This window comes from Halichondria panicea, chromosome 1 (genome assembly GCF_963675165.1).
Source record: "Halichondria panicea chromosome 1, odHalPani1.1, whole genome shotgun sequence".
NCBI lineage: Eukaryota > Metazoa > Porifera > Demospongiae > Suberitida > Halichondriidae > Halichondria > Halichondria panicea.
Window position 1 is genome coordinate 4,741,822 of NC_087377.1, and position 21,557 is coordinate 4,763,378.

General features: G+C 40.4%; 1 protein-coding gene and 2 long non-coding RNA genes across 4 annotated transcripts in view; 2 read left to right on the top strand and 1 right to left on the bottom strand.

Moving 5' to 3' along the window:
* Positions 1-268: 268 nt before the first annotated feature.
* The window catches only part of LOC135334204 (uncharacterized), a gene marked incomplete in the record, with an annotated part of 688,739 nt that continues 667,450 nt past the window's right edge, over positions 269-21,557 (top strand). Inside the window, 10 exon segments of the mRNA XM_064529306.1 lie at positions 269-426; positions 664-974; positions 1,296-1,397; positions 2,384-2,554; positions 8,037-10,166; positions 13,552-16,082; positions 16,162-16,393; positions 16,628-16,936; positions 16,994-17,086; positions 17,177-17,197. Of these exon segments, the coding sequence (XP_064385376.1) occupies positions 404-426; positions 664-974; positions 1,296-1,397; positions 2,384-2,554; positions 8,037-10,166; positions 13,552-16,082; positions 16,162-16,393; positions 16,628-16,936; positions 16,994-17,086; positions 17,177-17,197 (5,923 nt within the window).
* LOC135342914 (uncharacterized) lies at positions 18,472-21,030 on the top strand. 2 transcript variants are annotated; one of them, XR_010396977.1, is made up of 6 exons: positions 18,472-19,218; positions 20,343-20,424; positions 20,480-20,553; positions 20,609-20,689; positions 20,740-20,789; positions 20,850-21,030. It is a non-coding gene; the product is annotated as an uncharacterized LOC135342914 (long non-coding RNA). The 2 variants fall into 2 exon arrangements; XR_010396980.1 differs by having other exon boundaries at positions 18,472-19,204.
* On the bottom strand, positions 20,869-21,341 carry LOC135342918 (uncharacterized). The gene is made up of 2 exons (XR_010396985.1): positions 21,077-21,341; positions 20,869-20,993 (listed from the first exon to the last, which is right to left on the bottom strand). It is a non-coding gene; the product is annotated as an uncharacterized LOC135342918 (long non-coding RNA).

Sequence of the window (21,557 nt, forward strand, 5' to 3'; positions counted from 1 at the left end):
GGTAAGCAGTCATTCCGCGAACATTGTGCAACGAAATGGTTTTTAGAGGCCAATCCACACTAGAAATATAAGTGCCTCAAAAATTTCGCGCTATACGGTAATATGTAATGCTTAACTTTACCGTATTGAAATACAGAAAGAGGGTGTGGCACTTTGCTTGTACTAAGAATGGGGTAAGTGGCCGGAATGTAACACCTCTGAAAAAGGGGAGGATCTGAGCAATGATTATGTTTACTGAGAAACAAGGAAAGGGGCGAAATTGACAGAGCAATGTTTGTGTGTTTGAACAAAGCTTCGATTGAAGTCACGTTTTTGTGGCCGGAAGGGCCCTTGATACGAGGTGGCACTTTGCTTTGTACTGAGAAACAAGGGGTGAATTTGACAGAGTTTGAACAAAGCTTCAATGGCTACTGAACAAGACTCAGAGTGAGTGAACATGTAGACTATGATTACTACTCATGGTAGCACCTTGTGATTGCATGGAGGGAGGCTCATTCCATTAGTAGAGTCAGAGCAGGCTAGCTATGATCAGAGGTGGAACACTGTACAGCAAAGTGACAGCTGGATATGTGCATGGTGTCACTTGCATAAACTATATACTGACACATAATTTATCAAGTAATTCTCTGTATGACTGACCCCCCAACCATCTATTTTGTACAGTGCTCTAGCCGAGGACTTACACGAGGCTGTATGCAATAATGACGTCACCCAAGTTAGGTCCCTGTTGGGACAGGGGGCAGACCCCAACCACCAGCTCTACTGGAGTGATGACGAGTGGGCGTTTAAGTTGCCTCCATTACACTATGCTTGCTATGAGGGCTACCTTGAGATTGTGAAGACACTTGTTACTCATGGAGCTCGTACTGATAAAGGTGATGGGAGTGACAACAGTACTCCACTTCACTGGGCATGCCGGGAAGGTCATAAAGAGATAGTGCAGTACTTGATCCAGGAGGTTAGATGCAGCACTGGTAAGTAGTCATTATAATTATTTGTAATTGTTTCTTATGGTATCTGAATTATATACATGTACTGTGTAGCAGTATCAATTTTATCAGTAATTTAATAATTATTTGCGATGTAGTAGTCGTAGTACTGGTAAGTAGTCGTTGTGTATGTGAAGTTTTCATACCATGCATACAGCGGAAAGTATAGTGTTACATTTCAATTTCGAATAATTATTTGCAATGTACGTACACTTGTTTGAAATACATAAACATTTTGCTGTACGGTTGCCATAGTAATATCTGTTAAAAATATATGTGTGGTAGTTGAACTGTGTTCCACAACAGATGTGAGGAATAATGATAACGAGACTTCTCTTCACTCTGCTTGTGCGGGAGGAAGTAAAGACCTGGTACAGTATCTGGTGGAGGAAGTGAAGATGGATGTTGGTAAGATTTAGTGTGCTCTTCGGATATCTGTGTATTTCGTTCCCATGCTTCTCTAAGACAAAGAGTCTACTAACATAATTATTGGTACACCAATAGAGCAAGCCATGCCGGTTCCATTGATACCTTTTTTGTTTTCGTAGGACAAATGGTTGTGGTACAATCACGTGTTTTGTAGACCCCAATAATACCTGGAATGTTAGACAAAAAATGAGTATTCTACTTCTTAGCGTATAAATACTTGTAGTTGTGTAAACTGTTAGTAGAGGGTATGAATGTTCGCGGATGGACCTCTACAAAGGATTTTGCGGATTTTATTTTCGTGGTCTGAGTTCCAGCCTTCTGGCGCATGCTCACATCAACATGCAGCTGTACCTCCACACCGTTAGCAGGCCTAGAATGTGTGAATGTCCTCCACCTCTAGCAGAACGTTTGCTGTGCAGGCCATGGTCAAGTAGACGTAGCAAGCTAGCTGGCTCTACCGGCGTCCATGTCTCTCTATTCCTTTTTTATTATCGATAGGTGTGGTAATAATATTGAATACGCCTATACTATTCAATAAGATATAACATTTCGTGGGTATAAATTTTCGCGATACAGGCTCAATCTGCAAAAACTGCAAACATTTATACCCTCGAAATATACGGTACATTACATGTGAGGAAAGTGGATCACTCCCATAATGTTAGGGATATTCCCCTGGCCCCACCCACTAACTTCTATATAATGTGCAGTCAATACTACAGTCATAGTTGTGTGACTGAGTATGCAAAGACAACGTATATAAAGCCACCCAGAATTCACGGGGGCACATGTCCTATTTCCCCGTATAGTGTTCATTATAATATTTCTATTAAATCAGTAATTCTGATTGTCCTGGAGTGTTATAGCTGAAGTCACGTATCACTAGCCAATAATGCACAAATGTGACAGTATGTATTCATTTGGTGTTTCTTAAGCTATGTCAACATTGCTGGTTGTGTTTGCAGGCACTCCATTGACTGAGGAAAACTCCGATGCTCTAGAAAAGATGCTCCTAGACAATAAAATCAAAGGATTTGCTTTGACTGGTGAAAGGACATACAAGGCAGTTGAACGCCACCTTCAGGAGCTCGGACACAGAGAACTAGCAGCCAACCTGAGGGCAAACCTCGACAAAGGTGGGTAGTAGTTAGTAAGAGCTGTGGGTAGTAGTACAGTAGCCCTCATATAAAAGTTCTCGTTGTGTTTCAGTTGCACGTAACGTTCCGTTTTTACGGAGTCAGAAAACGCTAACTAAACGATTGCGTATTATTCATAAACGCACCGTAATTACGTACACCGGTCTAGGAGAAAAAACGGGTGGAATTTGATGAGTTAGCAATAATAATTTTTATTTATTCTGTACGTACTAAGCAAGCTACAAATGTACTAACTTCTCTAGTGTAATCCAGGGGCATACAAATAGCACTGGGAATACTGCAGAACTTACATGCAAGGCTGGAAGAAGTAGTAGCAAGTCAACCGGATCTCTCAGTCTGGAATCTTAGATACAGCTACATTATATTATGATCTGATTGTACTATTACTTTTGTTGAACACTTCATTATAAATTATACACTATCGTATATACAATGTCCTGTATCATTAAAACATCATGTCAAATGAAGAATAACAAATTCATGTACAGTGCTATAAATATAAATATAAATGTTCAAACTGAATGTCAGTAATTATTCTAACTAGATCTAGCTCTCGCCTTGACCTTGCTTCTTAGGGATTCTGTACTTGCTCCGTAGCTGTTTGTGAAGGATGAGGATTCTTTGTTTAGTAGAACAGTTCACCAGCTTGATTTCTTGGAACACTATAGCCAGCTAGCTACGGAGCGAATCATGCAGCTACACATGCGAACGTTATTTCAGAATTAAAACGGGTATTTCCATACCGTATTAAATTTTAATGAGCTGGCTTCCGTTTTCATTCCGTTTCTACGCGAACCGTTGTACGCAAATTGAACGGTACGGAACGGGAACTTTTATATGAGGGCTACTGTAGGTGGGTTGCTGTATTGAAGTTATACTTGCCTGTGTTGAATATTGCATTGCATGAAGCCCCTCAAGATAAAAGGAGGGACATAATATTTTAACACCATAACTTTCGTACTGTTGATCTAATCTGAAAAAGACTTTCAAATTAATGATGTGCTTATACTTATTTATAGATAAATAGCACGAGGGCATAACGTAATAACGAGACTTATATATTAGCCGTGGTTATATTGAGTTCATTCTTTTTGCATTCCCTAGGCCACATTTAATGATTTCATACCTAAATTGATACCACAATAAAAATTATGTTGTGAATGCAGTATCTTATAAAGGGTAATAGGTTGGTGGTGCATTAGGTAAACACTGCCGACCATGCGTGTGCATGTACAGTATCAGAGGAGGTGCTAGCCTCGATCCCAATTCTGCGCATGTGTCACATTTTTATTGTATTTGTGGTCGGCAAAAATATTCAATAATCGAAATTTGTACACAGAAAATGCACAGAGTGAGTACACAACAGAGCACATAGAGAGCTGCTTCACAAGGGCCTAGGGAGTTGTCAGTTGTGCTGCAGCACGATTACAGTGACCCAGGGCAACTTCAGGATGATTGAATGCCTTCAAATTACGTTTCAAAAAGATTTAGCAAGCTGCTGGACTTCTCTGATTCTAGGCCCCAACTCGTAACTCAGTTAAATTTTGCTTTAGAAAACGTAGATTCTCTTGATGCCTCTCAGCTACCCAACAACGCTCGAACGAGCAGGTCATACTCCAGTCCTGTGAGTATAGGACAGATAGCAGTGACGATAGTTTCACAGACCTGCATGAGGAAAAAGGAGTATTACCAACCAAGCAGACCACCTCTAGAATCAATGGTTCTTACACACAGTAGAACAGAACCTCCTCAGAGACAAACACCAGCCAACAAGCCAGCCATAAAGAGATTGAATTTTAAATGTACCTTTGTTTGGGGTGGTGCCTACAAAAGATCAAAAGATTATCATGCAATCAATACACACACTAAATTGCCACATAATTATAATTGAATTGCTATTAATAGGACCAAAAATTAGGAATGTACATGTAACACAGCACTAACTCACAAGCCAACAAACCGTATATTGAGAATGGCCATACACAAAGTACAGTACAAGGGTGCCAAATAATTATTAGAATCATAGACATAATTATGTATAGGCTCCCACAAGCAAACTTATACATGCAATGGCACTCATAGGCACATATAAAGTAATTGTGATCCTACAACAAACTGGGAGTTCATAAAAAGATTTAACTTTGGGCACAGAATTACAATGCATATCACAGGCAAACACACAAGCCAAATAATAACAAATTGTGACCTAATCCTAGCTGGGGAGCATAACACAACCAACAAGCCTATTATGTTGGGAAGAAAATGTCCTTACACAAGTAGACAGTACACTCATAAACAGTACACTCATAAGCCACAAGCCTTTGCTTTCCCCTGAAAAGGTCAGAACATTATTATGCAATCAACCTCTGTACATGTACACAGTGAGCCTAATTGAGTAGTGAGCCTAATTGACCTTGGAAGCAGGCAGGAACTTCACACAAGCCTAGGCATAACTTTTGGCAGAGCACTGATATATTTAGCATGGTATAAAGTACCTGCTTCTTGCAATTTACAGAGTACCTCTGACAATCTCCCTTCCTGTGTCGGGCCACAGGCACACACAGATACACGCAAGCGCGCGCGTGTGCACAGATACACATACACACACATACACCCGCGCGGGCACACATAACAGACACATACAGACACAGACACAGATACACACACACATACACCCGCGCGGGCACACATACAGACACACACACACGCACGCACGCACATAAAGATACACACACAAGTGCGCGCACGCACACACACACACACGCACACCACTTACTGTAAGCAGTTCCACTCCTGGCCTAGCCTCGATCCCAGGCCGCACTTCCCACTTCACTTAGGGAAGTGGGCCTGGTATCGACTGCTTGCACATGCGCTAATATCCCCCCGGTATCTGGGGGCTTGGAAACATCGTATATGCTCAGTAAAACTATAACATCACAACGAAAGGAAGTGGATTGAAGGAAGTAGATAGAAAGTTCGATTGAAGGTTTCTAGCCCATCGGATAGCATTCTCTGATAGCTACCCTTAGCCTGCTATGTTAACAAAAGACTCACAGCCTGCAACAATGTGGATGACGATCGTCTGAAAGGAGTGAAAGCTGATAGTCTACCTTGATCTTGCCAAACATGAACAAGACTTGATAGCATAGGGCCCACATAGGGCCCACACAAAAATATCTGACCTTAACAAGCTTGACAAAGCTTTATACCTCTTCCCTTGTTGTTCAGTCTTCAGAATAATGTTTTCTAAGCTTCAGAGAAGAGAGAACCTTCAGCTAAGAGCCATTCCAATAATGATAAAACGGGAACTGACTTCTAGTACACGATAGTATACATATATAAATGTCACGAAAGTGAACGAGAATATCCATTCATCAGAATCTGATGAACGACTGATGCATGCTGCACAGACAACTAGTGCTGGTGTCATAGGCGCGAGTGACTCCCCCAAATAATGACTCCCGGTCACTCCTACCTAGTCACCAGTGACCCCCGGTCACTCATGCATGCCTAGGAATGAATGACTCCCCCCCGGTCACTAACTCCTCCTGGAAAAAAAATGACTCCCCCACAAATTGAGATTTCAGCGGATCGAGGGCTGCTAAGTAATCCTCAAAAGACTGTTGCCCATGCATGCATGCAGTGACTATACTAGTCTAGTATATACAATCAAGTTCATCACTGTTATCTATGAGAGGCCTGTTACAAGTGTTTGTCTATAGCTAGCTGTTCCTTCACTTAGTCAGCAATATAATTTTGAAACAACAACATCCATCACAATAATTATTACAGTGAAAATAACGAAAGCCTAAAAATTCTACAACTAGCTATATATATTCTCCAACTGAGTGGAGATACTATAATGATACCACGAGTTGAATATCATTTCATCGTAGGAGTCAGGGTGGAGACAAGGGCAGTATAATTAACAATGCTGGGAAATCTCAGGTCTCTTGCGACTATTCAGAGGTTAATTAAGAGGCATGCATGTGGTACCTCCTCCCTATATGCTTGATTAGAGGCCGCTCTTGTATAAATGCCGCTCTCAAAAACCTTTGCTAGCATTTAGTAGCCGGTCTCAAATAGTAGCCTCAGTCTCTACAGTATTTCTGCACGTGGCAGCCATATTAATTCTAGCAGCTAGCTACATATAGCTAGGTATAGCAGCTTGTTAGTGCTTCCCAAAGGCTTTCTCATGGCATATTATTAGGCTTCATGGCACTGCATCAACAGCATGGATAGCCTTCACACAGCAAGTTATTAGTTATTTAATAGTGGAGTTAAAGCTTCGTTGTTGGATAAACGCAAGCAAAAACTGTGACATCTGTAGAAACTTCTCTGGGAGCTAGGTCGTATCGGCAGACGCCCTTTTCCCGGGAAATATTTTCTTCACCTACACACAGATTTATAAGTTCAATGGTGGCTCATGATGTCCGTTGCTGTACTAACTAGCCTAAATAAAGATATACTGAGGCTATCAAGACTACAGATGCTACTCTAGACTTACCAGATCCAGGAACTTAGTCCATCTCATGCTCAAGAGCTTCTTCCTCAGATACTTCAGGCTATTTGTAGCTTTTTAGCTAGCTATTATCTCAGTTACTGTCCTTTCACTCAACAAGGCCATAAGCATCGATATTCTCACTGTCTAGCAGCTCTATAGAACCTCACTGAGTTGTACTACGAAAATCTTGAAGTACTTATCAAACGTCACTTTTCTTTCGATATTTCTGTACAAAGCCTACCTCAATGCAGCATATTAAAGATACTATGTGAAAGAGCAGCTCAATGTGCATGTGCTGGTACCTACAGTGTGGGCATACCTTCAACACAGCAGGCACAATAAATTTTTGAAAATTACCACTAGCGTGGCCATTATATGACGGCTTCAACGGGGAAAGGGTTAATAAGCATGTTCTCCACTCCACTACTAAACTCAAAAGTGTCAGCATGCCTCTAGCTTGAGTTGTATTAGCCTCTTACATGAGTAATAACATGATACAGTGGCCGTCAGAATAAAGTTTCCCGTACCATTGCATTCATGTATATAGCGTTGCTATTTTTGCGCAACAGAAAAACTCTAATTTTGATTGCACCTGTTGTATTCATAAATTTGTTGTACAATCATAAAAACTTGTGAAACTGTTACTGAATCAGCAATATCAGGACACAAAGAATCTGAGAACAATGAAAGTAACTTCGTAGCTAGCCTATAATTACAGCCATGCATTGTAAAGCAAGTGTACATTATTATTAAATTTGAAGTGAAATGAACAAATATCCATGCGCTCCTGCTATGTATATAATACAGATGACTTGTTTTTTTATATGAACTGTGAGAAAGTTACTGTTACTGTACATACATAATTGTAGTTGGTACTTTTTCTAGGGAAGTACGCGAATCACACAAGGGTCGAGTATAATACCGTGTTTCAGTCTAGTATTATTCCTATTATTTCAGCCCTCAATGAATTCAAGTCTGAGCAAGCTCTTAATGAAGCCATGAAGGCTGGATTTGTCCGTGTGAACACTACCAATATCTTATTCTTTGGAATGGCAGGCACTGGTAAAACTTCCACTAAGCATCTCCTTCTGGGACTGCCTCCTCCTGTAGATAGAAATAGCACTCCATTAGCTAGCACAGCAGAGAGGATATGTATTAGACAAATTCGTGACACTACAAAGATACGAATGGAAACTCAAGAAGATTCCTCTAGAACATGGAAACCAGTATCTAGTGATGACCTACAACGCATTGTTGCTGATGCTATTAAATCTCATGTAACCAGCTCAGATTCTGAAGAATACGCTAACCCACAAGAACTCAGTATTGCTCTGAAGCAACTTGAACCTAGCAATGAATCCAGTACGCCAGTTGATGCAACTCCTTCGACTTCAAGAGCAACTAAACCATCAGTAGCTGGAGCAAAAATAACTCGTAGTAAACAAGAAAGAAAAAAGATTAAATTTCTTAGCACTGTTTCAAATGTAATGGCGAATATTCAGCGATTTTCTGATGCTGATCGTACTGCCGTTCAAGAAAAGTTTGGATTTCATTGGATCTACATAATCGATAGCGGTGGGCAACCACACTTTCATAATCTACTGCCTCTCTTCATGCCCAAGATTTCTGTAGCTTTGTACACTCTTCGTCTGTCTGATTGCCTAGATGATCATCCGCTAGTTGAATACTACAAGGACAATAAGCCAGTTGGTGAATGTTTCAAGTCACATCTCTCAGTTTTGGATAACTTTAAGTATCTCGTGCAGTCAATTCAATCTCACAGTGAAAACTGCAAGCTGGTATGCATTGGTACTCACAAAGACCATCAATCTGAATGCAAGGAAACATTATCCGACAAGAATAAAACGTTATTGAATTTTGCGGAGAAAGACTGCATTAAGAAGTTGACTATGTTTTTCAATTTGGGTATAACGAAAGAGATATTATTTCCTGTGGATTGCAAACACTGCGATTCTGACAGTCAGGAAGTGGCAAAGACAATTCGTGAATATGTTCACAAACTATCTCAAGAGCTGAATAATATTGAAATCAAGGTTCCTTTTTGGTGGTTTCTTTTGCAAATTATTGTCGAGAAGGTTTCAAACGATGAAAACAGAAAAGTTTTAAGCAAGGATGAATGCGTAGAAATTGCAAAAGCATTACATAATTTTCACGAAGATGCACTTTGTGAAGCTTTAAAATTCTTCCATGAGCATAACATATTTCACTACTATCCTGCCATTCTACCAAATGTTGTATTTTGTGATACTCAAGTGCTTCTCGATAAAGTAACAGAGCTTGTCGAGTATGCTGCATACGTGCGAGCAAGTAATGGGTTTGGAACGTGGTTAGATTTTACAGATAAAGGAATTATTACAATTCAACTTTTATCTGACAAAAATTTTGAAAAGCACTACGTCGATGAAATCTTTGCACCCACTCATCTCATTGAAATATTCAAGCACTTGTTGATAGCCACCCCATTTCATTTATTCTCACAAGAAGTCGGGAAAGATAAGCGTTTCTATATGCCATCACTTCTATCCTTGCTCCCACCAACTCAAGTCAATGACAAACGAGCTGATTTGCTTAAGACCGGTTTAATCCCACTTGTTTTGCACTTTAAAAGCAACTGGCAGTGCTGTGGAGTGTTTTGCTGTCTCCAAGTGTACCTGATTAAAGAATGTGAATGGGAAATTGAAATGGAAGATCACCAGCCGAGTAGAAACTTTGTACAATTTGTTCATCGAGAGGAAGATTGTTTTATCACGCTAATTGACGGATTTTCATTCCTCGAAATTCATTCCAGCAATAATCAAAAAGAAATGCTGTCGTTAATAAGCGAAAATATTTACTCTGGTCTTCGATCTGCTTACAAAGCCCTGAAATACACGTATGAGGATCCTGAAGTCACATTTCTGTGTCCTTTCATTTCGCAATCCATCTCTAGTCCAAGTCCCCAAGTGCCCCACCACCCAGCTCATGTTCTGGTTGAGGATGATGTTATGAGGTGTACTCTATGCAAGACGACGTATGAGCTAAAAGACGGTCACAAAGATTGGCTCTCTCCTTGTTGTAAACTGGAAGGTGAGGTCATAATAATAATATTGCATAATACTAATAACCACAATAAGTTGCAAATACAGTATCTTATAAAGGATGCAGTTATAAAGGTTGGTGGTGCATGGTGCATTAGGTGAAACAATAATATAGCGTCCCCTGACCATGGACTACCGTAGAAACTGGATTTATTAGCGCTTATTCGACTATAAGCGTATCTTTATTTTAAGCTCATGGTCAACTGCAGGCTTTTTATACTCGAATTGAAGCGCTTTTCCAATTATGCGACGGTTATTAGTGAAATTTTAGAATTGATTCATCTAATTTCGTTTATCTATGAGCTAGTTAGCTTGTACAGTGCAGGATAGCTATGGTGATATCCATCTGGAAGGACTCTCACATGCTGAGAGAATGTGAGACATGGATGAGGTCCTTTTATTCCAAGCTCCTGGTCAATATAAATGTTATTATAATAATATGAATTTCAATGATAATAGTGTGACATGATATAGATCCAGTTAGGGTTGCCTGCTTTCCTTGCTTGCTCACTTTCTAGCCAGCTTGCGAGTCAGCACTCATCACAGACACATCCGGTTGCTGGGTGGGGCTCGAAATGACTGCGCATTCTCGAATATAAGCGTATAGAGCTCTGCTATTGACCCCAAAAGCGCATGCACAGTTTCTACGGTATGCATGTACCGTATAGGGGGTAATTTTCGGGTGGGCAATGTGGCTGAGCAATATTAATTTTAGTCACTTCGTCGATAATATTTTCGTGGTTGCTGCTTGCACTGCCGGTAAAGGTAGGCAAGGTCGCTTCGTTCGTGGGTAAGTGGTCAGAGCTCCAACCACGAAAACCACCAATATTATTTTTTTCCCCCGGAAATTACCAGCTATATACGGGTATAATTATGTGCATGTTTATCTAGCAAAATGAAACATTTAGTAGCCATTCCCTCAGTGAACTTTGACTATAGCATATCTGGCAGCCATATAATTCTTAATACTAGCAGCTAGCTATTAGTGCTTCAAAAAGACTTTCTCATGGCAGAGTTAGTTTAGGTTACAACAAAATAATGTTGTTGGGGCTGATAAACGCCGCTCTTCAACAATGGCCTCTCTCGAATTGTGTATATATAGCCTCCTCTGCCTGCAAAATTAAACATTTAGTAGCCGCGGCCTCTGATCAAACATATAATTATACGGTATAATTATTATATTATAGGAGTCACACGTTACAATTGTACTGAAAATAATTATCATGTCTGCCAGAAGGCATAATACACGATCATACATGTATAGTATGTGTTGATGAATATATATACCGTATAGGAATATATATATTCATGATCGATTGATTGGTTTACACTTATAAGATGTGCATGCATGCATGCAGTCATGCATATAATAATTATGATGTACTTAATAGGGGCGTTAAGCTTCGTCAAGCAATAACAGAACTTCTACCATTGGCTGCATGCATGGCTAGCTATAGCTGCACCCGGCTTTTATTCGAATTACGTGCTTACTGTAACAGCTGAAGTGATCCCGTACCAGGAACAATGGAAAAAGGTCACAAAAGTAGAAAGCTAGAGTGCATGGTTGTTACTTCTTTGCTTATCCTAATCCTATAGCCCCAGAACATTAGCAAGAGCCATGATTATATCTAAGACTCCTCTAAAATTCCATTCTCAAAAGTTTCTAGTATAGCCTCGTTCCCAGGCCTTACTTTTTCTTGCTGTTGTCATTTACGTCATGATTGCATGTGGGCTACATATCGCCCATGTTCATAAAAATCCTTGTGGATCACGCGATTTCCCGAACCAGACCTTATACTTTTTCTTCCATTTCTTTCTTTGCTGCCTCATTTCGTCTATTCTTTTTTGCCTACCTTCTCTATTTATGCATAAACAAGTATTCTCCCACGCATTCAGAGTTAATACATTGTATAAGACTGTACTGTACTGAGGACTGTGCCGAGACACTGCCAAGGTGTAGCTTGGCCACCTCTGGTGGCAGTAGCTACCTGCTAGATTGATAATGATAACTTTAGATCAAACATTTAACAAATATTCTATGGTATAGAAGATATAGAATCTAAACACACAATCTAGATTAGTAAATCTAGCTAAGGTATAGCTAGCTAGCTTATATAAACTGCTTGCAAACTTCCAGTTCCATCCAAGTCCATGTGGCTAAGGCTGCATGTCGTAGATCTCTGCGTGGGCAGTCCAACATCTCTTGCTCATCATGCCCACGCTCATTTTCACCCTTCTACCACCCTTCTATCCTCACGCGACTTCCCAATATAGGCTCTCCTTATTCCTAACACTATACCTCTATTTCTTTCTTTATTCCTCCAGTATTTTATCTTGTTAAACGATTAATACAGTATTTAATCTTATTGAACGATTGTGATAAAGAACAGAAAAAGGAGAGCCTGTGTAGAGGCTATGCCTCTAGCTTGAGTTGTATTAGCCTCTTGTATGAGTAATAACATAATGCTGAATAAAGTTCCCCTATATACATACCGTTTGCATTCATGTATAGCGCAACAGAAAAACTCTATTTCGAACGCACCCCGGTTCATTCATATACAATTTGCTTTACGATCATAAAAGCGGGTGAAACTGTTACAATATCGGGTGGGACACAAAACAAAATCTTTGTAGCTAACCTATAAATTTTTAATAATTATTATTATTATAGCCTAGCCATAACCATGCATTGTAAAGCAAGTGAGAATAGTGCATGTATATAATTATATATACATCGAATATAATATAGTATTATCGTATGTTCATAATTGTTATTAGCACATGCTCATGCACTTTATTGACTGTGAACCATTTCATTCATCACTTGATATCATTGTGTATTATAACAAGATTGCATGTGTGTAGATCTATTCCAGTATCACTTGAGCATCTCCTCCCCCCCTCACCTATTACCTGCTTGCAGTCATGCTCTCCTCTGGACCTAGGGCTCTACTCATTGAGATTATTTACAGTGCATGTTGTGATATTTTGCTATTACGCTAATGTAACATATAAGTTACTGTATTGGTATAACGTTGTTACGCCAGCTTGCATTTTTTTTAACGCAACAGGAACTTATCTGGCGCTACTATATAATTATAATTATGTATATATCGCCAAATAAACCAACAATTATTTACTATGACCTTTGGACGCTTATTGAGCGGTTTTGTTCTGTGGTTTCAGAAAACCGTGAAATTGGAACCACCGAATTCAGCTCCCGAACCATTGATTATAATTATATGGAATTGTATAGTTATAATTATTACCGTTGATCTATTGCAAGTGATACAAAATGTGCCAAAAATTTACCACTATATATAATTTTATACTACAATAATTATATGTATGACTGATTGTTTAATCCTTTACAGTCGATATTCAAAACCAAACCTACTTGAAGAAACTGGACGAGCTGATGGCCGACGAAAGTGGTACCATTGAGCTACACTATCTCAAGACGCACTTTATTGGTCCCTCGGATCTTGGCAAAACGACCACTCGACAGCGGCTTGTTGGATCCATTACTAACCTGTCTTTGCTGCCCGAAGATCAAAGGAAACGTTGCAGTACATTACTAGCCGAGTGTGAACAAGTATTGGCCTTTATGGACAAATCTGGAACAAAACTTGAATTTAAAGCATCTTCAAATCTAGAGGAAGAAACACAGTTTATCTTCTCTTACCTTATGTCCTGTGAACCTATTGAAGACAGCACTGTCAGCAATACTAGTCCACCTAAGGAACAGCCCACACAAGAAACCACTGACCCAAAGATTGAAGACAGCACTGTTAGCAATATTAGTCTACCTAAGGAACAGCCCACAAAAAAAACCACTGACCCAAAGAAGCAAACTCAACTCAAGATCGGTGAATCTGCTACTGTACCCCAAGAAGCAGTATCACCAATACCAGAACCACCGGAAAAGGTCGTGAAAGTGACCACTGTAGATGTTGAAAAGGTTATCTCGAGACTCCGGAATATTGTGGGTTCAGGAGAGTACACTAAAGAGCTGCTGAACAAAGTCCTACTCAATCTGGTCGATATAGGTGGGCAGCCTGGATTCGTGGAGATGTTTCCTTTTCTAAGCAAAGGTGCAGGTATCTTCCTGGTATTCTTTCGACTGGACAAAGACCTCGATGACATGTGTCAAGTCTCCTACGAACGAGGAAAGGACAAAATCACACCGTACGATTCAACATACACAAGCAGAGAAACACTCTCTCAAATCCTCTCAGCTATCAGCCACCATATCAAGATTGACTCGGATATTGACAGAGAGCTGTGTAGTAAACTGGGAAATCTAGGCTCTGCTAAGCCTGTTGCTACCCTCATAGGCACTTTCAAGGATAAACTGGCAATGCAAATCAAAGTCAATCTTCTGTACGAGAAATATTGTGACTTAACAAAAACTGCCTGCAAGAGCGATAGTACCACTGCCAGCAAGAGCGATAGCACCACTGCCAACAAGAGCGATAGCACCACTGCCAGCAAGAGCCTAAATGTAAAGAAAGCAATTCAGAACATTTTGACTCATCAGAAAAATGATGAGCATGCTAACGTCAGTGCAGAAGACATGGCTGCCATTGAGCAAACAGTCAGCCACCACCTCAACTCAGACGCTTTCAAGAAAGATGTCCAAGACCGTTTAGAGCAAAAGTTGACAGAAAAAAACGAAGGTGTGACCAAAATTACCAGCAAGTTTGAGAACTTACTTTCTAACCCAAAAGACACGAAGTTCCAATTCATAGCAGTGGATAACTACGAAGGTACTGATTCTGATATGGAACCTCTTCGTGAACATCTTCATGGCTTATTCAGTAGCTATTTCAAACATGCCAAGCTTCGAATTCGCCCACAACAGCTTTTGTTTGGAGTTGTACTGAGAAAAGAGTTTGACATTGTGTCTATGGAAGAATGCATTCGTATCGGCACCGAGGGGTTAAAGATGAGAGAGGAGGAGGTTCGATTCACCGTTTGGTATCTGGATCGGTACGTTGGAGCTTTGATCTATCATCCAGAGATCAAGGACAAAGATGGTTGGTTTGGGAACTTTATCATTTGCAACCCCCAAGTGGTATTCAACAGCCTCAGTGTTCTCGTTGTCAAGCCGCTACTTGAGCTCCATTCTGAAGATAGCAGTATTCACTTCAAGGATGCTGAGAGAAATAATTGGATACTCAAGGGACAATTCTCAATGGAAACAATTACTCGATGCCATTCGAAGGAAAACCAGGGTGTGAAGAAAGACCAGTTGATTCCTGTTGAGAAGCTGCTCATACTACTCAAGCATTCCCACCTTTTGGCCAAAATCACAACAGTAAAGGAAGACCATACCACAGAAGAGATTGAAACGAGGTATTTCATCCCCGCTATTCTCAAGTGTGCATCTCGCGAGGAACTAACGAAACCACCCCCCACTGGCATTGATACACCCTCTCCAATCAAGATCACATTCAAACCTCAATACGTTCCCACTGGATTATTCTGTGCCATGATCAGTGATTTGGTCTCAAGGGGGAGTAAAGGCAAAGGCATTCTGGGCATGACTTGGAAACTTGCCACTGATACCTCAGTAAAGAGAAACCTCGTCTCCTTTCACATTGACGAATCTGCCAATCATTTTGTTACCCTGATTGCTCACGTTGATTGCTACGAGATACGGATTATTCGACAGAACCGGAAGTATACAATGCACGAGCTTTGTTCCTACATCCTCTCAACCCTCCTGTTGGTGATGAAGGACATTAGTCCACTACTCTCACCAATTCTTGCTTTTGACTGCTACTGTGGCAAACATGAAGATGCCATGAAACTGTGTCTCCTCACACCTGGAGTGTATCCCTGCTTTAACTGCAACAGTGAAATCTCTCTGAGTCCTCACCAAGAATGCTGGTTTGCAAAAGTTAGTGAAGTATTTCTATATTGTTGTCATACCTGCATTTATAATACGTTTCGTATTGTTTTGTTTTTTGTGTGTACAGGAAGTCAGCCTGGGAGATGATGTTACTCTTCTTGCCTTTCCATATGCTGAGGACCTAGACCCAAGCCTCTCTTTTAAGTGGAAGAAGACAAGTTCGAAAATTAAAGGGAGTGAAAATGAATTGGAATTCAAGGCCTCGTTAAATGATCATTTCGAGGGCTTTATCAGTTGTGAGATCTCCAAGAACCAGAAGGATTTCTTTACCGTGTACCACTGCCTGAGAAACAGTATCGGTAAGAGCATGCATGCAAACCCACTTACCATTGCATTAATTGTAGTGTAATAATTTTGTGCATCTATATACTGTCTCCCGAATAGTCTCCTTTTAAGTTATTTGCTCAGCTATCAGTGTATATAGTGCCATTCCCATCCCATACACTGTAATAAAGGAAGTGTTCTAAGCACACTAAATCAATGATCGCATACAGCACACTTTGCAGTGTAATGTTGGACTATTCTCACTGCAGGCATTGCTGTACATGATGATCAAGAAGATGAAGATCAATTATACACTAAAGATTTGCAAGAAGTTCTTTCTCAATTAATGGAAGCCATTAATGTTTGGTTTGAGTTGGGCCTCGCTTTAGGGATTCCAGTTGCCACGCTTGGAGATATCAAGTGTCATACACATTGCAATAAAGATGGTTTGATTAGAATGCTGGCCCACTGGCTGGAATCTTCACCTTCTCGTACATGGAGTGACATTTGCAATGGCCTCAAAAGTTGCACTGTCAAACATGACGTTCTAGCAAATACAATTGAGAAGAAATACAATGGTAAATGTGATTGTGTGAAGTTCACTATTATAGCTAAAAATTGTTACAAAAAACTAGGTCGGCTATCAGGGAAGAGAAAGAGACCAAAAAACTGTTCGTGTGTTCCCGGACCCCATGCAGAGGACTCGTCCCGACCACCCCACATCACTGGTGAGAGGCTCATGCAGAGGACTCATAATTAGCCATTTATTTAATGCCGTTATACGTATTGCTGACATTTCCTACTGCATACGTCTACAGATCCTCTAGCCCCAGGACACCGTAAAAGATTATTGGGATCAGGTGAAGAAGTTGAAACTCTGTCAAAGCGTCCGAAGAATGATATCACTATACAAGGTATGAGATGTCACCACGTATACAGATCAGAACATGATTGTGTGCTTGAAGTGAACTAGAGTATGTATAGAGCTTCAAAATAGTATATATATATATACATGTTGAAAACATCTGGTGTTGGCTTAAATTTAGTATCCAATAATTCCCATTTGTCTATAATGATTACAATCAGGCCGAGCGTTCCATTGTAGAGACTTGTTCATTGTGTCAATGTCATCAGATCAATTGTGTGACGTTAGGGAATGTGAGAATAAGGTTGTACGTGTTGGACAAGTTAATCAAATAATCTTGTTTTAAATCCATTTCCTTGTGTGTAGGATCATCACAAGAGGAGCATACTAACAGAAACCAAACAGTACAACGGTCGTCCATTGTTCTGACTGGAGATGATGTTCTAACAATTTGTGAGAGTCTGAACAATGCCAGCAATGATTGGTTCAACTTGGGACTGGCTCTTGGAATGAAGTTTGCTGGTTTGAAAAATATCCAAGATCGATACTCAGATAATAATCGCCGCCTTACGGAGGTGGTGGGCAAGCGTCTTCAAGTCACTGATCCACCCATGACATGGCCTTACATATGTGAATGTCTAAGGAGGCCTACTATTGAGCGTAACGATGTAGCCGAGGAAATTGAAGACAAGTATGTGACTGCATTTGCTCATAGTGCCACTAATTAATCATGAGAACCTGACAAGGTACGTGTGTTTGTAATCTGATTGTAGTATAATCTTATGTTTTGTTCTCTATAGCTTTGGTTGATTGTGCTGTGCTCATGCTTTCATACAGATACTGGAGTTACTTGAAAGGGACGAATAAAGATGTCAAGTAAAGAAGCATGCAAGGAAGCATGCAAGAATGTCAAGTAAAGAACTAACTCTGTGTTGACTATAAGTACTGACTATTATTGCTCTGTGTTCTGTGTTTGTTGATTATACCACCTTCTATTTTTATAACAAATTTCATTTCCAGCTTTCTAGTTTAGTGACCCTTTACCATTCTTGTTGGGTACAGGATCACTTCAGTTGCAGCTTCTTGTTAACCACATGGCTAGCCTCGAATCCAGGCCGATTAAAATACGTATTATAATCGGCCTGGTCTCGAGGCTACCACATGGCGGGCTCCTCATGGTCGGAGAGAGAGCTAGAGCTAGAGTGAGTGTCTGCAGGCATGAGCTGGAGGAGCACGCAGTCCAGTATTACACAGCAAAAACTGCTAACAAATACGGGAATTACGGGATGATCGTTAATGTCACACACACGGTACAGGTCACGGACTTTCACGGGGGAGTGGTTTAACGGGAACCGTAGACAACCGTTGCCGTGGGGGAGGGGCTGGACGGGCAACCGTATGAAGACCGTGCAGTCTGACCACATTAGCTGACGGACAATAAAGAGACACCGTATATCTATAGAGTTTTGCTACTATATAATTATGTGCCCACTTCATCAATGGCTATACTAATAAAAAAAACAGGGTGTAAATCTAGTTGATCAAGACGAGAGTGGATTAGAGCCACAACCAAAGAGGACCAGATCTAGAGCTGCTAGATCTAGTGTCCTGTGTCCTCACTTGCGATCAGCACATATCCAAATCTAGTTATTACCGTATTCAGATACAGACCTGAGTGACCATGACTTGCCTGGATAGCTATATTCAACTGGAGTTGTACTGTCGACTTGTTATAATAATAATAAACTTGCACTGTTTTATAATAAATTATTATTCTTACTGATAGGAGGAGGAGGAGGAGGAGGAGCTCGTAATTGCGCATGCGTAGTATGAAACCCACATTTTAAGCGGGATTTGGAGAAGCTGAGGACTTGGATTTTAAGATCAAGAGCCTTCACGTTGACGTTGAGCATGAGAGAGCCGGTTCTCTAGCTTTATGGAAGGGAAGCCTGTACGTATCTGTTCATGAACCAGCCAAAAAGTGTGTTAAGACAAGTACGTATGAAATATTAAATACGTGTGTAAAGTACGTGTATTGGGTCCCTTGTGTCTGTCAGGCCGGATGTTTCATCCTTCGGCAACAGCCTGTCAAGATGTATCATCTTTCGTCAGGTGGCCCGTCCATGTATACACTGTTTATGAATATTAATTTAGCCGTGTGTGTGTCACGTAGAGTGTGTGTATAAGTGTATTGGGTCCTTGTGTCTGTCAGGATGTTTCATCCTTCGGCAACAGCCTGTCAAGATGTATCATCTTTCGTCAGGTAGCCCGTCCATGTATACACTGTTTGTGAATATTAATTTAGCCGTGTGTGTGTCATGTAGAGTGTGTGTGTAAGTGTATTGGGTCCTTGTGTCTGTCAGGATGTTTCATCCTTCGGCAACAGCCTGTCAAGATGTATCATCTTTCGTCAGGTGGCCCGTTCATGTATACACTGTTTGTGAATATTAATTTAGCCTTGTGTGTAAGTGTATTGGGTCCTTGTGTCTGTCAGGATGTTTCATCCTTCGGCAACAGCCTGTCAAGATGTATCATCTTTCGTCAGGTGGCCCGTCCATGTATACACTGTTTGTGAATGTTAATTTAGCCTTGTGTGTAAGTGTATTGGGTCCTTGTGTCTGTCAGGATGTTTCATCCTTCGGCAACAGCCTGTCAAGATGTATCATCTTTCGTCAGGTGGCCCGTTCATGTATACACTGTTTGTGAATATTAATTTAGCCTGGTGTGTGTCACGTAGAGTGTGTGTGTAAGTGTATTGGGTCCTTGTGTCTGTCAGGATGTTTCATCCTTCGGCAACAGCCTGTCAAGATGTATCATCTTTCGTCAGGTGGCCCGTCCATGTATACACTGTTTGTGAATATTAATTTAGCCTTGTGTGTAAGTGTATTGGGTCCTTGTGTCTGTCAGGATGTTTCATCCTTCGGCAACAGCCTGTCAAGATGTATCATCTTTCGTCAGGTGGCCCGTCCATGTATACACTGTTTGTGAATATTAATTTAGCCGTGTGTGGGCAGTTAGGATGTTGCATCGTTTGTGTCAATTATTGTGTACTAATGATAATTGTATTGAAATGTGTTCTTTTGTCTGTTTAAATATCTATTTTCTCACTCTAAATGTAGATGCTCATGTGATCAATCAATGACAATCGCGTACTGGGCGTGGAATCAAAAATATGATGTGTCATGACAGTGGACATTACAGGTAATGTTTACACATATTAAATACATAATTGATAAAGTTGCTCACTATATTACAGGCACCCATTAACGTGTTGAAAACGACTCGTTGGACAATCATAATTATTATGATGATTTAATAATAGAATCTCAGGTGAGATATTAATGTCAGTGTTCAAACATATAATAATGTGCTTGTGTATTACTAGTACAGTAATGTTGCAGACGTAAACCAACGTCAGTTCTTATGATCGTTCTCAAGGCCTGGAAACTGCTATTAAATCATAAAGGTACTATTTCTCACAATGTAATTATTGTCTACCGTATACCTCTTGACTAGGTATCGATGTCGATCTCTCAGATATGTCGATTCTGTTAAATTACCGACCGGTAAGCTAAAAGCGAGCTAAGTTTGAAACTCTGTAATGGCATACTTCTTTTCTCATGCAGGCTACCATGATCATACAAGTCATTGAAAGTGAACATAATGATGGTAAATAATACAAGTCAACACTAGGTAGCCTTTAAGTCACTCATTTTGTGTCCAGCTAGCTGTTGTCTTGTGTTTCTTGTCTTGTTTCTTTCTGGTGCATGCTGTATATATAAATTATATTTTTGATTGAACTTTGAACTCAACTCTAAATAATTACAATGACATCATTAACTAGTACGATTACATAGCATGAACGGTCGACAGTCTATCAGCTCGTTTGTGTGATTTATACGGTAGCTATCACGGTCCATCACGGTAGGTTGACGGGTGTAGACGTGTAGCAAACGGGGACTTTGGCGGGTACCGTCTGAGCGTGCCCGTCTAATTGGTCCCAATCCGGGATTACACGGTGCCCGTTTATTGAAACACGGGATACCGTTTATTGACCCGTTTCATCTAATAGTACGGGCGCACACTGTACCCGCATTTGTCAGTAGTTTTTGCTGTGTTAATTAATGGATAATTATGGTGGCTAGCCTGCAGAGGGAGCTGTACAATGCTAGGGTGAGTAGGATTGCTTGCACAGGGCCAGATAGGGTAGTGTACAAGTTGTGGACTATGATGTACACTAAAGTTTACATCATAACATACAATGTTGTACACTCTTAGTGTTTAGTCTTGTACACTATTGTAGATGAACTAAGTCATATAGACTAGTGTACAAA